The sequence below is a fragment of the Miscanthus floridulus genome, chromosome 3 (genome assembly GCF_019320115.1).
Source record: "Miscanthus floridulus cultivar M001 chromosome 3, ASM1932011v1, whole genome shotgun sequence".
In the NCBI taxonomy this organism is placed as follows: Eukaryota; Viridiplantae; Streptophyta; class Magnoliopsida; order Poales; family Poaceae; genus Miscanthus; species Miscanthus floridulus.
This window is the reverse complement of record NC_089582.1, coordinates 83,285,619-83,302,531: the sequence shown is the minus strand read 5'-3', so window position 1 is coordinate 83,302,531 and position 16,913 is coordinate 83,285,619. Positions and strand designations below refer to the sequence as shown.

The following is a 16,913-nucleotide window of genomic DNA, read 5'->3' as shown; positions in this document are numbered from 1 at the left end:
TTTGTTTTAAAATATTTATAGTTCAATTTACCCTGAATTTTTTTAAGGAAGTTTAGTTTACCCTTGTGTCAGCTGGCATGACGTGTAGACAAAACCATAGTCCAAAACTGGCCTGTGTATAAAAACAGTTTAGACCCTGTTTAGATGTAAAGTATTTTTGGAGTTTTAGAAAAATACTATGGTTTTGCGAAATACTTTGATTTAGAGTCCCATGAAGTGTTTGTATATAACAAATTTTATGATTATGAAAACCATAGTATTCCTAGAACTGTAGTCTTTTTAAAGTTTTATAAATTCCATTCTATACTTTTTTTTTTCTAAACCATGGTTTTGCATATCTACGGATTTTGAAACTGTAGTTTCTTAATACTATGGTTTTTAAATATTACAACATCTAAACAGGGCCCTAAAAGTTGAAGAGGTTCAAAATTGGGTTTTATAAATGATGTGAAAACTGAGTGTGTTAAAAGGACTTTTTTCTTCTCAACTAATCTAATCAGAAACAGGTATGGGCCGTGTTATGACTGCTACGTTGAAATATCGGGCCCATAGATGGCTAACAAATTGGCCCAATACTCCGCGGCCCCACATGCCAGTCAGTGCTAGACTCCTCACTCCCTCCCAGCTCCGTCGGACCCCTTTGTTTTGCTTTGCTTGTCTTGCCGCTTCGCTTGTCTAATCTCTGCAGCTGCAGCTTCCCCGCTGACTTGCCGCCGGCGAGCCCCGCTCCGAGCCCCGCCGCTGCTTCTGCCGAATCGCAGAGCCACTTCTCCCGCTTGCCCCCTTTCCCCTCCTCTCGCATTGGTTCGATTTTCCTCGCCCCTGGAGCTACAAATTCAAGTGTAGGAACCAATTAAAGCTTGCCAAAACTAGCGGCGCCGCGGCGGCGGCATCAGCAATACCCTAGGCGGGCTCTCCTCCCCCTCCCCAGCTCCAGGCAGCCGACCCAGAGGAGCGCAGCGCCGCCCTCTTTATCTCTCTCGGCAGTAGAGGCAGCGTCACTCTCCGCTTAAACCACCAGCACCAGCTGCTGGTGCGCCGCCCCGCCCCGCGCCACTGCTCCTCTACCTCTTCCTGGTGGATATTGGTGAGAGGAAACCCTAACTTGGCCTCTCTTGCCTCAATTCGGCGGTGGATTTGGTTCAGTAGCTGTTGTTTTTTTCGCTCTTATTCAAAACCCAAATCTCTCCCTCCATCTCAGATTATTGTGAGTTTATCCCCGCCCCAATCCATCTGTCCATGGTCCGCGTGGGTTCGTCTTCCTCGGCGCCCGGGGTCAATCTGATAGAGGTGAGTATGCTTGCAGTTCTTTGTCCAAAGAAATTTACTGTCGATTGTGCTTCTGTATTTTTCCCTTCAATTTTTTTTTGGGCAAATATAGATCATACAAAGATAAAATTTACTCTGTAAATGGAATTTTGGCTAGTGGTGCATCAGTCACAGAAATCTATTCTGTACATGCTTCTGACTCTCGTAATGCACCCACTGCTTGAATGTTCTTTTCTTCCTAGGGAGAATGGCCATATAGGAGTGGATGTTACTATCATTGCCTTAAGACTCTCCGTTCTACTTAGTTACTTATGCTCCTGCTTGGCAATATCTCTCACTTTCCTATCTTTTACTTTTGTGCTGCAGCAAATCGAGAATGTTTTTGAGCAACTGATCAGCAAGATAGAACCTGCAGATTTTGATCCGCGGCCCTTTTTGAAACAATTGAACGTGTTAGGCCGCTACAAACCAATCAAGCGGAGTATCCTTACCAACTAGCATTTTGAACCTTCGCTGTAATATAGGAATATTGTTTTTCTCAAGATAATTTATTTGCACATTTGCCTCATTTAATTCCTATACTATCTGTCATCAAAGTACCATATTCTGACATGTTCTTGTTCAACATATTCAAACTTTCTATTCTATGCCTCTTTTTTATCAGTCGAGTCAGTGTTTCATCCAACAGATCCTGTAACTTGACTGCATAGGAGTATTTTTTTTCTCAAGATAATTTATTTGCACATTTGCCTCATTTAATTCCTACTATCTGTCATCAAAGTACCATATTCTGACATGTTCTTGTTCAACATATTCAAACTTTCTATTCTATGCCTCTTTTTTATCAGTTGAGTTAGTGTTTCATCCAACAGATCCTGTAACTTGACTACATTACATAGTCCTTGTCTGAAGTAGAAATCAGTGCACGAAGGAAACTAGTAATACAGTATTGTGATTACCTCAGGGATGTGTCTTAATGTTATATGGTTCTTCTTTTTTTCTTATTGCGAGTGGAGTCAAATTATTTTTTTCTAGCTTCTGAGTTAAAAAGGAGAATGGAAATATTACTCTACTTTGGTGAATTTGAATATGTGCCTTTTTATGGACATGTCCACATTTTTATTGTCCTTAATTCTACTAAGATGTATATTGCACTAAGAGACGCGTTGAAGATTATGGCATTTCTTGTCGCTGTAAGCCTTCTCCTGGTTCATCAGTTGTGTGTGGCAGAGACTGCCATTGTGGGTAAGCTTTCTCTGCCTCCCTCTGTGGCAAAATATTTTCTCGCTTTATATGATCCATCCTAAACTGTCAAGTTTTTATGAAGTACATGCTTGTATCTCTTGTAAAAGGGTACTATCTTAGAATGATTCTATTTCAGATCTCTTGCTATGTATCTTTCGCCTTTTCTTCGTAATGAATCCACTTTGTTCATCAATTCAGTATGATATTCGTTTGTGGACACACATACACAAACTTGTAACATACACTAGAGCATTGATACTGCTTAATTCTGTAATCAGTTCTTGTTATTCTATATTTATTTATAAAAACTGGATACAAAAAACATGTGAATCTGTGAGCTATTGGATTATTACACCTGTGAGTTTTATCATTATTGAGGTATTCTTACATGCTGAAACTTTGCTGATGCAGCATGCTCTTCTCTTGCTGTTCATCACAATGTGAATGTGATAACGCGTGCACCAATAAATCATTCCAGCACAGACCTCTTAAGAAAACCAAATTGATTAAGGTAAGATCGTTGCTGTGAGATTGATTCAAGTTTTCATAATTATTTAATTCAAAAGGGATCGTTAATCAGGAACAAATGATGTGAGCACTCAATGCATTTGCTGGTGGTACAATGCAATGAATGTTATATTAATACAGCCTATCTTTAGATCTTTACTGTGTTGAACCTTCTGTACAAAATCTCTATTTCCTGTGTTAAGTGGGATGCTCTATGTGCTAAAAGGTGATTGTTGATTACTCTCTGTTAAAGAAATGGTAGCACAGTAAAACAAGATTAGAAAATATTGCTACTAAATAAAAAGATGCTCTGTAATCTATGATGTCAGAAATAATATGGTGGATCTTAACCAGATTCTACTACCCTGACAAAGCCTACCTGTCAATAGGCATAATCTATTTCCCATAAATTTTCTTCAAGCTAGTTTTTGGGGATAGTTAAGAATTTGACACTATTGACTTGCATACACCAACAACTCAAGCATCTGGAGAGTACCCACTACTAAATGTGGTAAAAGAAATAACTATTCCAAACAGTTGCACCCAAAGCTTAAGCTGACGAGGGTGAACAATTGACTTATATTTCAACACTCCCCCTCACGTCACCTGGATGTTCTCTCAAGCCTCAAATGTTGGAATAGGACCGAGCACAATCAGCTAGGAATCTTACTCGACACCTCTTCCCTGATGCCATATTGAGCTGCATGCACTGACCAATTCAACCCAAAACCATATTGATTGCAATTCATGATTTGCCTTCTAGGCCCACTGCATCGACATAGGTGACTTTTGTAATAATCCTAAAAGCTAAATTTAAGAGTTCTGAATTATTGAATGCCTGGTTTCGGGCTCTGACTACCATGTTTCTGATGCACTCCTGCTTAAAACACAAATGTTCATGAAGATTTCCTTGTTAGCAACACAATGTAAGCAACCAAACATAGTCTTACTAAACGCAGCTTGTTGTACATGGCAAACCAACACAAACACATTACATATGTTTATGCTGGTTCGATTTGCGCTGCATATGGCCTAATGCAGGCGAGACTACTGCAAGCTACCAATCATACCCATGACTGGTTGCATTTTTTTGGACAATTGTTGTAATTATATTGTAGTAAAATCTATTTTAATAGTTTGATTATAATAGCTTTACCATTTGTTATATCATTCAACAATAATGTTTTTCCTTATGTTGTTGCTTTTTCTGTACGATGCCTTTTGTTGTCTTCTTAATGGGACTACTTGTTAAATGAAGGATTTCACATTTTGTTAGTTCCTGAAAGACAATTATTTTATTCCAGACAGAGAAATGTGGTCATGGATTGGTTGCTGAGGATGAAATAAAGAAAAGAGAATTTGTTATTGAGTATGTTGGAGAAGGTATGGTTTTTGTTTAAATGTACTATGACTCTATGAGCAAGTAAATAAATTGCCTGGAGGCATATATATTATGATGTATTTCTTCCATTGGATGCTAAACAATCAAACTGACATCCATATATCGTGCAAATGCTTTTAGTTATTGATGACAGAACATGTGAGAATAGGCTATGGACAATGAAAAGGCTGAATGACACTAACTTCTACCTTTGTGAGGTCAGTAGTAATATGGTCATCGATGCAACAAACAAGGGAAACCTGTCCCGATTTATAAACCATAGTTGTGAACCAAACACAAAGATGCAGAAATGGTTAGTTATACTCTATATATGCTCTACTTCCATGATCTCCATTGATGAACATGATACATAACACTAGCATCATGTTATTTCAGGACTGTTGATGGAGAGACCAGGGTTGGAATTTTCGCACTTCGTGACATAAAGATAGGGGAGGAGCTGACCTATGACTATAAGTATGTCCATCCCATTCCTCACTGATCCTATCTTTGCAATCCTTTTAGCTTTTGACAAAGTTGTTTCACCCATTTGGATCTTTAGTTTGGTGCATGTGGAACTGTCTGCTGTCTTTGATGTCCTAGCATAATGTACAGATTTGTCCAGTTTGGAGCAGCTCAAGTTTGTCATTGTGGATCTTCGAACTGCAGAAAAATGCTAGGCACAACGAAGTATTCAGGAAGCTCACAGAATCATCATGCCAAGAAGAAAAAGAGGAAAACAAATTGTGAGAATTGCATACAGCAGTTTCTTCGTCTGTGGCATCCACAGCAAAAAATGTAGGCCTCGATAATCACAATCTTTTTCATTCTGTTAGCTATATATAATATTTACGATTTTGCAACATTACCCCTCGACTTGGTTAATGTACTCATTGTTAATGTAAAAAGGGGACTAGCTTTGAGGACTTCCTCAGAATACATTTCACCTTCCTTCAGTGTTTTCATGATTATTCATTGTCTTTGAGTATATGCATAGGCTTTTTATCATGTTTCAGTGCCTATCTGATTGAGGAAGTTGATCGATCATCGTTGTCCTCTTATTATTGTGATATTTTTTTTGTGGATTTTTACCTTGTCTTTCCCAATATTATTCCTTCAGGTATGTTGGATGTTGGATAGTTGACTTCGATCAAGAAACTAAAATGCATACTGTAAGTTTATTAACAGATTACTTTGTCACTCTATAAACTATATTATTTCTTATGAGTATTTTGTATTTTCTTTGTATAAATTCAGCTGCAGTTCATTGATCTCCATACTGAAAAGTTTGATTTGAAAGAAGAAGAATGGCACTTCTTAGAGGTATGACAGTACTTTATAGATTTTGGTTTCCATCCTGAAAGGTTACCATGACATTGCTAGCTCAGGCTTTGGCTTTTGTTGTTGATGTTAGATGTGGTCATTGGTCAACATTTTTGTTGTTCATTGTAATATAGTTTTTAGAGTATCTTGCATGAATTTAGCAGTTTTACATGTCTGAGTTACTTACAAGGTCAGTAGAGAACATGCTCAGACTTTGCTGCATAACATTATAATAGGGCATTCATGGAAAGGCTGTCCTTGTGGTTTGTTTGTTACATCATGTGTGCTCCTATTCAAGGTACTAGATACCAACTTCTGATCATACTAATGTGGATGCCGATACCACTAATTGGACTGGGATCATGACTGATGGGTCTAGAAAGATTAAATTTCATGTTTAGGATAGGGAGTTCATGTAAGGATTCGATGGGTGTATATTATATTCATACTTTCGATATTTTCAACAGTTGCATATCCAGACTGGTGTTGAAGTTGAATTACATTGTTCTGGGATCCATATTTGCCTGGAACTTTTTTTGGGCATAAAATTGGTTTGTTATGGTATCTTGGCCAATTGTAAGTATTTGTATTTCATGACTAATTTTGAACAATGTTTTATAAAAATGGTCAGCTATTTTTTTTACATTGTTACCTCTCCAGTGCAAGTCAGATGACACATTACGTGTTAGTTTCCAGTTAAGATATTTATAGATGTTCTAGGTAGTCACTGAAATGGCTGTATTGATAGACGGTTGGGATTAATGTTACCACTGAATTCAATACATATTTCCAATGTGCCACTATCTTTCATTACTCGAATCACCCTTCCATCTAAAGAAAAGTTAGATTCACCACCAATTTTTATTTCTAAATCGGATTCAGCACCAATTTTATTCTTACTCTATTAGGCTTTTGATATGATGGTTTTCTGGTTATAAGAATCTGCATGTATACTCGTGCACCTGCAATATTGGCATTCTACCACATGGAGCATTGTCATCAAATTGTCAAATAATCACCAATTAGCCATCCAGTTTGTGCCTTTGACTAAACTGGCTAAACAAGTCATCTGACTTGTATCATTGACCAGGCCGTTTTGATCAGATGATTTTCTGCTGGAAAAGGCAAATGAAGGAAACCGTAGAGCATTGCTGAATGCTGAGCCCTCCAACATAGGGGCAAGGCTGATTGTTGAGCAATGCTTCTCTTGCTACTGCTACCTTCAACTTCAAAAAGTAGTTCTAGAGTTGAAGGTGATACCGTCCACTCTTCTTCTAGTTCCTCTCACTGCCATGCCTAAGGAGGTTTGAGGGCTAAGTGTTGGAGTCCAGCAGCATGTGGAATCATCCTTAATGTAGGGTTGACATGGAGCAGACAGGGATGGCAGGGGAGGCAAAGTTCATCAATGGAGCCTTCTCAGCAGTCGCTGCACATCTGCTTCCTGTCAACCTGTCTTTGCTCTGGTTGCTTCACCATCACCATCACCACCACCCTCATCCACCTCCACCTTCTCTTCTTTCTCCTACTTTCAATTCCACCTGGCCCAGGTGGTCCTATGCCACTCTGCCTAGTCTGATTAACGTTGCCTTTGACCATCTAGGTGCTCTAGCTGCGCTGGTCATGGTGTCATTATTGCGCTGAGCGCCTGAGCAACTGCATCATGTTGCCTTTAATTTGGATTTTGTAACGTTGGCCTTAACTTATACCATTGGTTCGTGTGGTTTGATTTATATATATATATATATATATATTTTTTTTTTTTTCTTTTATCTCCCAACAACACCATTGTTATACCTTAAGTACTTCATGTGGAGAAACTTAATTTGAGCACAACTATTTTCCATCATGGAGGCAAAACATGATAAAAAGGAAGATTTTTAAAGAATGAAATTACTAACATGATGCTCACTAGATGGGGAAAAATTTAGGAGATGGTCCATGTGTTTGGCCAGATGAGCGACGAATGTTATAACTACTAGATTTTTTATCAGATGGAAAATCATGACTTAAAACCTCATTACATCTGGGTCTCTGTCTGTTCAAGTCATTTTGATCTGTTCAAGAAAGTACTCCCTCAGAAGGGCAGGCCTGGTGCAGTGGTGAGAGGTCGTGGGTTCGAAGCAGCCTCTCCGCAGATTTTGTGGGGGAAAGGTTTGTCTCGGTTTATCCCTTCCCCAGACCCCACTCATGTGAGAGCCTCCAGCACTGGGTCTGCCTAGAAAGTACTCCCTCTGGTAATTGGAAAAACTACAAACATCAATTACATTAAAATTATTTAGTTTCGAAACATGCAAGATATATGTGTAGATTTGTATTGGAAAACATTTGAAAGATGTCATAAATTTGGAAGATTTAAGAACAAATGCTAGAAGATACTAGTGGTCAAAGGTATGCATCGAAGACAATACAAAGTCAAATTTGTCAGATATTTTTTACTGGCAGTACTAATTGACAGTGGCCAGTTTTTGTAAACCTAAAAAATCTAGAAATTGTAAAATTCGTTAATACAACAGGAATAAATAACCACTAAATTAGTAGTCTCCCTTAAGACTTCTGAAATCTGGAGATAAGATACTACAATTTGAATTTGACTATTACCATACAAAAGGTTTAATATCACAAGGTGGAAGATGAAGTCCAACTTTGTTGAATTTGACTATTAGTAATATCCAAAGTTTGCATTGTTAGACCCCACAGGTTCTAACATCTAAGGTGTTAGATGAAAAAAAATAGAGGGACGATGCTCAATGAACAAAGGTTTTAACTTCAAACCATTTTACTTCAATTATTCTAATGTGCTATACCACACAGTATTACTCTCTTTTTTCTTTTCTGTTCTTTTGTGAGATTGCTAGACACTGTTTCCAAGCCTATACATGTTTCTGCAGTTACTATTACTATAAACTATAAATGTTGCTTGTGCTCTAGCCAAACACACGCTTAAGATTTATGAAGCATTCAGTTAGTGAAAATTAAGGGCATGAATGTTGGTACTTAAATGCCTTGGACTAGGAAAGGACTTGACCCTCTATTTTGTCCCATCAATTATGTACCATCTTCCTTTAAATCCTTCCCTACTTTTGCTTCCTATCTTAACTTCCAACCAAGTCCATAATGTAACTGATCCAGCAAACTGACAATTTTACTTCTCTTGGGATTGACTTGTGCTCTTTGTGCCTTTTCTTCTGAAAAGACTAATTAAGCAAATTATATGCCTTTTTTTTTGTTCTTCAGTACCCATGGAAAATGCATGGGGAATTTATCTGCTATGCTGATTCTTCTTCTTGTGCTGCTGATGATTTTATCAAACTAAAGGCTGTGACAAATTGAAAACAATTCTTTTCAGTTGCATAGAGAAATGTGTAGAAGCTAACTTATCATTGTATAATTACAGGTTGATTTCGACGAAGATTGATCATTGAAGGTAACTGTAAGAGTTCACTACCACAATTCTGTTTTTGTAATCAGACCATTCTTTTATGCAAATCCCAGTGTCAATCATAGTTTGCGAAAGATATTTTCCCATCCTTTTTGCTTTACTTTGTTGTTCAGCTATATTGCATTCTTACACTAGGAATAGTCGTGCAAGAGATATTGGCATGAGATGTGGTTTAAGTCTCAACTTCCAATTGTGCAATGCATCTTTGGAAATGTAATCTGGTCAGTTACCTTTAGAGGATGACTGACTTCGGGAGAGTTTTCTTTTTTTATATTTTTATTTTGCTTCGGCATCATCTGTTCTAATGGGTTTTGTAATCAGACTCCGTATCGTGGTTGGACGTGTGCTATTTAAACTTGTTTGAGCATGGGTTGTGAGTTTGGGTTACGGATGGGACAATAAACCTGTTAGCACTTTACTCTCTAATTCATCATGTACTACTACTAAAACCAGCTAGGACTCTTATTCTCAGAAGAGTGGACGAACACATGGACAGGGAGAGTGCGATGAACCAAAATTTGTTGAGAGCAATTTTCGCTTTTTAATATTAGGTATAGATGGATGATAAACCACATCCATTTCCATTTTTTTTTTTGGAAAAAATAATGGAAAAATAAACTATGTACCTCCTACCTTGCAGTAGTGCTGCTTTAAACAAGCTGCAGGCCTGAGTGTCTGCATCGCATGTTTGTTAGCCACCGCTCTTTGAGCCGTGACTGATTGGAGTTGGTTCTTTTTTCACAGGATTGTCATGGTTTGCTGCACCGCCCGCCTACCTTGGATTCATTTGCAATCGCAGCATAGACAAACGGATGGCCAGTTTTCTCCCATTTGGAGTCTACTGCAACCCTGAAATGTGATATTCGTGTATGCCCTTGGGCATCAACATCATAAACTGTAACCGCTGCTTCCAGCTGCCCGACTGGACCTGCATGCCACCCCACCGCCAATTGCATTGTTCATTGCGCATCCTGTGATGCTTAGAAACAAAATAAAGTCTTGCTGGAGTGTAGTGTACTTGAGAGCAGATTATATGTCGTGACTGTTAATAGGAATGTTGGTTGTGCCTGCTGTTGTTGCATGCCCTGAGGAAACATGGAGACGGCATGATCGAAGTGATTTGTCATTTGTCTCCTGGGTAGCCGCAGGTTGATCGACGCATGCATGCACGCGTGCATGAGGAGAGATAGGCCAAAAACGGCTGCTGTGTACTAGAAGACAGTTGTACAACCCCCTGTAACTTAGTGTATTTTTGTAGTGAACGTTTCCTTGTCTGTATTCTGTATTATGGAATGTTTCACTGAAGAAATGTATTCTGTATTGTGGGAAGGTGTTATTTGGTAATGAAATACAGTAGTGCATCCATTGGTGTGTTGTTTGTTCTCGAAAGAAATGTCTTTCTGGTGCTAGAGAGGTGGTGAAGTTGTACGGTGGGGGTAGGGAAAATGTTTTCTTGAGTTCAAGCAGAATTTATTTTACAAATAGAGATGCCGGCATGTATGCAAAAGGTCACACTGGTAATCTGTGCGTGCCATGACAGGGAGTAGAGACTAGGGACAGCAAGTAAGCAGACTGACTGCTGGAGGTGAGCACCTCCGTGGTAGCTGCTGGCATTGGCATTGGCATTGGCATTGGCATTGGGAGCAATGCTTGCAATGCCGATGCATATGCATACACGATTGGGTGGGACGGTGGGTGCTGCACGCCTGCACCCGGCCGTGTCCCACGGCTTTTGTGCTGCGGCGGTGCTTGCTGCCTCGACAAACAAGCATGGCGCTCGTCCATCGCTTCCCTCCCGGCCGTCTGATGCTGTGCCCACCGTGGTCTCCTGCGCCACAGCAACATCTGAGGCCTCATTTGTTTCATTCATTCAAGCCCCTGCAGCTCACGGTCGCGGCGTCCTCTCTCTCTCTCTCTCTCTCAAACTCCCTCCCTCTAGGATGCGAACAAAACACGCAAAGAAAACTTGCGAGAAAATATATAGAACGCAGTAGGGCCGGCGTACGAACGTACGTACGGTACGACTATGAAGTCTAGAGCTAGAAGCACGTACGTAGAGCGTAGGGTGGCCCAGTGGGCCCCCCGGCCGAGCGAAGAGGTAGGGCCGGCCGGCCGGGTGTGTGCGCCGCGTGGGGAAAGGCAAACAACGGCCGCCGTTTGCGGGCCCACAGGCCACAGGCGTGGCGCCGGAGGGCCTTCCTAATTTCCCCGCGGATGGAGATGGATCCTTCCAAAGCCACGCTTGTGGTGGCCCACAACCACAACCCTCCTCATCTTCCTTCTCCTGCCTTCTACTGCATCCATCAAAAAAAAAAAAATCAAGAGTGCAGTTATTTGCTAATTTCAATTTCAAATTTTTACCTTAACTGAATGCTTTAAAAGAAAAGAAGTTTGTTCTATCATGCTATTTGTTAGGAGTATAGGTGGTCATTTTATTTTGATTTTTCTCTGAAAAATAATATTTTCTTTGGTCATTGCGCATGGTTGCTATACTAAAATAATGTAATCCCTTGGTGCGGATCGACTTTACATGGTCTTTATTGAGATCATATTTTGACTAATAATTTATATTTATAATATACTAGTCATGGAAAAAAGTTTGATCACTACAAAGTATTTCTAAATATAAAGCACTTTTATAACACAATTATTTCATATTGTTATACTAGTTGTCAATCAAAAGCTACAAATTTTGAATATTAAAAATAAGTGGATAACTTATATTTTAGGTAGAGAGAGTAGTAACTATACACTATATATCTATACATCTCAATGACGTCACAGGCCATGTTCGCTTGTCTTATAAGCCGTACTATTTCAGCGAAGGAACAATATTTTTCTCTCACAATAAATCAGTAAACAGTACTTTCAGCCATGACTTTTCAGCGAAGCGAACAGGGCCATAGCCCCTATACCCCCTCTGCTATATCTGAGCCTATATTAATTTATAATTTGTTAGAATTATAATCGCATGCCTCCTTAGGTTGTGTGCCCAAAGCCAAAAAGTATAAGAAGTCCTAATGAAAAAACTACTTAGTATTTCTATGACATGTCATGTAACATAGTAGATACCATTTAAAGAAACTATATAGTTCACAATGCACAATATCTAACCGTGGCTACAAAATAAACCCCTCCAATCATCTTTGTCGAGTCTCTCCCAATCATCTTCATTTCTTCACTCTCTTATCTTTCTTAGCAACTACAATGCCCATTCTAATAATGGATTTTATGTAGTTTCTTAAATTTTGGTTTACGTGTAAGACCTAGTTTCTTGGATGAGATCCAGCTCCTTGTAGTTTCTAACCTCTCCATTTTAATGTTATTGTCACATCCGTGAAATATCCTACGTGGCTTGTGTTAAAAAAAAGAAATATCCTACGTGGCATCATAATAAATGACATGGAAATTATCCTAGTCACAATATCGAGAGTCCCTTTAAGGCAGCCCGAACCTAGAAATTATGAGATAATTTTCATACTTGCCAAGAGCAGAGGGCAACGCTCGGACTCTGTTTTTACGTGCACGGGCGAGGTGGCAAGCGAGGACGACATGTGGAGTTCCACCCCTATGGCCAATCAGCCACAACCGTGACCTTGCGGTCTGACCGTGACACATGCGGTTGAACAGCCAGACGAACTAAAACAGCCTACTTCGTCCCCAAATTCCCGCAAAACAGTGCGACGAGCTAGTAATATACACTACATCATGAAATCATATTCTCACTAATGATTTCTTCAATATAGATTTTTCCCTAGTCACCTGCCTTCTCTCTCTGTTATCATCCACCTATCATATTTTTCTTATCTTAGTTCTTGTGTAGACATATACTCCATTCATTCCAAATTATAAGATGTTTTGGCTTTACTAGATATATTGCTTGTGCTACGTACTTAGATATATATTATGTCTAGATACATAACAAAAACAATTTATCTAGAAAAGCCAAGACATATTATAATTTGGAACGGAGGGAGTAGTTTTTTTATAAGGGACTATTTTATTAGATCTCTTTCTTAATTCTAAAGACACATCAACATTTTATTTAGTTGGCACTCTAACTAATATCTATAAAAAGAATCCTAATTTCTAGGTTGGGACTACTCTTATACTTTGCACGTATGTACTCCTACATGTAAGATAGTTACTTTTCCTCTTTGCTACTATGTGAAGAGCAAGTATAATAACAGACTGACGTAAGCTAGTTAAATGCTGAGGTAAAGGAGAGAGGAGATGAGAAAGAGGAGAATCGAGTTGTAAGCTTACAGTCGGCTTAGGCATAAGAACAAAAAATTTTATGAGAAGGACAAGTAGACCATGTATTAAGAGAGAATTCCTTATTTGACACCAGACAAATGACCCGTTCCTTTCTTGGCCCTCAAAAAAATTTTGTTCCCTATTTGACACCGAGTTCAACTTTCATTCCTTACATGACACTCTGTTACATTTTTCATCCGGCCACCGTTAACTGCGCTGTGAAAAGACAATTTTGCCCCTGTGGGCCCCACCACCCTTCTCCCTCCTCTGAATCGCGTCACCTCCACTCGTCTCGCACTTCACCATGGGCCGTTCCTCACCGTCGTCGATGGTTCCCTGGCATCGAGGTCACGCGGCCGCGGCCACGTCCTGCATCCTGCCGCCGCTCCCAGCTCCCATCACGCTGCCAGCGCTGAGGCCCCACAGTCGCGTCCTTCTCCCGCCGCCGGACCAAGCTCTTGTCTCTCGAGGAAGAGGACGGGGAGGAGGGTGCCTGACGAAGGGGAGAAGGACGTCCTCCGCGCTCGCCGAGGCCTGGACGGTGGCAGAGGAGCACTGAGTCCCCGATTGCATTGCCTTCTAGGCACAGACGCGGCGGAGGGGCCTCAGCGCCTTCGGCCTGCTCCTTGTCGGCGGCAAGTGTGCTCCCCTTCGGCCTCCTCCTCGCCGGCGACAGGTGCGCTCCCCTTCGGCCTCCTCCTCGCCGACGACAGACGCGCTCCCCTTCGGCCTCCTCCTCGCCGGCGGTAGGTGCTCTCCCCTTCGGCTTCAGTTGGCCGCGGGCTTGGGGAGGACGCGGCGGCCTGGAGGAGGAGAGGAGGGAGAAGGGTGGTGGGGCCCACAGGGGCAAAATCATCTTTTCATAGCGCAGTTAACGGTGGCTGGATGGAAAATGCAACGGAGAGTCATGTAAGGAATGAAAGTTGAACTCGGTGTCAAATAGGGAACAAAAAATTTTTGAGGACCAAGAAAGGAACGGATCATTTATCTGGTGTCAAATAAGGAATTCTCTCATGTATTAAATAGTGAAAACTAACTTCTGTATGTATGGATAGGCTGAGAGAAAGCTGCAAAAAAACCTTAGAGCCATCAAACCGGCTGTATTATTAGTCTCGCTCTAATACACTAACCAAGTACATGGTATAGAAAATAAAGCAGAGGAAGCTAGCTTTAGCTTTACGTGGCTCTAAAATTCACAAAGCTAAAGATCTAATGATCGATCGGTCATGTGTGCAGACATCCATGAGCTTGCGCCGTAAAGAACAGTATGAACTTGTCGGCCTTTTGATGTCTTGTCGCTTGCTCTTTTTTTAACTTGCAAGGTGCTATAGCTAGCATCGTTACACACACTCCCATTTCGACCATTGATCAGTACGTTATGTACCTATACTACGGCTAGCTATGTCGTCTAACTTGTGATTTCAAAACCAATTATGTAAAAAGCATGCGCGTACCACGTAGACGAACAAGACATGTCGTAGGTTTGCCGTTCAGCCTTTTGTCTTGGAAATTGATGCACAAAAGTAAACAACAACAACAACAACAACAACGACGACGACGAGAGAGAGAGAGTGTGATATAGTGCCTTCTCATCACTGGATTGTTGCATGGCATGCTGCTACCTTTAATTGGACCCCATGCTATTGCTTGATGGATGCATGGCTTTCGAAACGCAATGATTGGTATGGGGGGCTGCCAATCTACGATGATATATAGTTACGAATGATGTATCTTGCAGTTAGCCTATCTACTAAGCTACCCACTCCTCTAAATAAATGTTGTTTTCGCTTCTCGAGAAACAATTTTGACTAAATATATATAAAAAATAATAATATTTATAATATAAAATTAATATAATTAGATAGATCGTTGAATTTATTTTCATAATAAATTTATTTAGAGATACAAATATTGCTTGTATTTTCTATAAATTTAGTCAAACTTATGACACGGAAACAAAAAACGACATTTATTTAGGGACAGAGTGAGTAGTTTTCTACTCCCTTCATCCATTTTAACTACTGTTCTTATCTAACGTACTCAACTTTGACCAAATATATATAAGAAAATATAAATACTTATATTACATAATTAGTATCATTAAATAGATCATTGAATTTATTTTTATAATAAACTTATTTTGAGATACAAATATTGCTAATATTTTCTAGGAACCTAGTCAAACTTAAGAAACTTTGACCAGCCCAGGGATATCATAGCGACACTTAGGGACATATGGAGTACATCTCAGTTTGAACTTGACACTTCATGAGGGCAAAAAGTGACATGGTACCACATTTTTATCTTATACATTCCCTGTACTTCGGTGGAGTGACTTCACTCGAGGCCAATTTCACGCAACCAACAGGCTTTAGTTTTAGTAGAGAGGAACTCTTCGTGAGGTAAAGACATACCCGGTCGTGGTGGTCGTGAGCACAAGGCAGGGGATCAAGGCTATGGATGGCAACAATAAGGTCTGGTCCGTTGCACCGCCTCTCCTATTCCATCCCCATAGTTCCATACTTACCTACTGTAACACCTCTGGTGTTACGAGCTTCCTTAGCACCAAGATTTAGATCTAAGAGGATTTACCGAACGGTTTTCTCGGATTTTAAAATTTAACTTATGTTTAAAAGTGTTATTTTTTTGAATTATATTGAACAACGGGTTAATTAGTTCCTAGATGTTTTGTTTCTACGAGTCAGTATGACGTATGGACTAGTGTATGAAATACGTAGTGGTTGAAATTAATTAGGTTTAGGCATATTAAAAATTTCGGCAAAGGCCCTAAAGGTTGTTGGTTCTAGCTAAGTTGTTATTCTCTCTAAGTCGGAAAAGGATCATAGGCAATGCCATTTTGGCATTTAAATTCCAACAAAACTGGTTAGGCAATATATCTATGTTTTTGAACGACTGGTTGCGTCGAGATTGTGTACTTGAACACGGTGTAGGTTGTGGTTGGTCTGGAAGTCACGATGCTCTCATAAAATTTCCCAATTACGCTTTGAACATGTTAACCATGTTAGTGGCGCTCTGTCCGTGAACCGGCGTTATCTTGGCGTCTCTCTTTCCTTCTCGCTGGTCATCTTCTGATTGTATGGGTTGCTTTGTTAGGGAGATGGTAGTGTCAACTCTAGGGTAGTGCATGTTGGTTGGAACTTGGCGAGCTAATCCACGGGTTTTGCGGCTCTTTTAAATTCGTGCGCATCACTACTCATCGTCGTATGGCTCGGCCTACAGTCACCGCGTGCACTACCTGCCAGCCGTCCGGCCGACATGGTGCTTCACCCACCGCACGACCCAACTAACCATGGAGGAGCTGGCTGCCTTCACTGTCCCGTCACGCTACGGTTGTTGATTCTGTGTTAATGCTCCGCTCATCGCGTCGTGGTGCATTGGTCCCACGTGGCGACTCGATGTGCGCCACTGTTCCGCTGCCGCCGAGAGCGTCCCACCAAGTTGAGTCGTCTCGTCCATGCCATTGCTGTCCTG

The 16,913-nt window shown here is 40.4% G+C and overlaps 1 protein-coding gene across 3 annotated transcripts; it reads left to right on the top strand.

Moving 5' to 3' along the window:
- The first annotated feature begins 667 nt into the window (after positions 1–667).
- Positions 668–10,515, top strand: LOC136546010 (histone-lysine N-methyltransferase ASHH3-like). Of its 3 annotated transcripts, XM_066537989.1 has the most exons (14): positions 668–1,087; positions 1,202–1,290; positions 1,636–1,750; positions 2,412–2,514; positions 2,926–3,025; positions 4,326–4,404; positions 4,544–4,715; positions 4,799–4,879; positions 5,018–5,200; positions 5,523–5,574; positions 5,660–5,725; positions 6,193–6,301; positions 9,120–9,149; positions 9,909–10,515. In XM_066537989.1, exons 2-13 carry the CDS (start codon positions 1,240–1,242, stop codon positions 9,122–9,124), a joined length of 1,116 nt encoding a protein of 371 aa, XP_066394086.1. In that variant the 5' UTR covers positions 668–1,087; positions 1,202–1,239; the 3' UTR covers positions 9,125–9,149; positions 9,909–10,515. The 3 variants fall into 3 exon arrangements, with proteins under 3 accessions (XP_066394086.1, XP_066394088.1, XP_066394087.1); XM_066537991.1 differs by lacking the exon at positions 6,193–6,301; XM_066537990.1 differs by lacking the exons at positions 6,193–6,301; positions 9,120–9,149; positions 9,909–10,515 and adding an exon at positions 5,962–6,127.
- Positions 10,516–16,913: the final 6,398 nt, after the last annotated feature.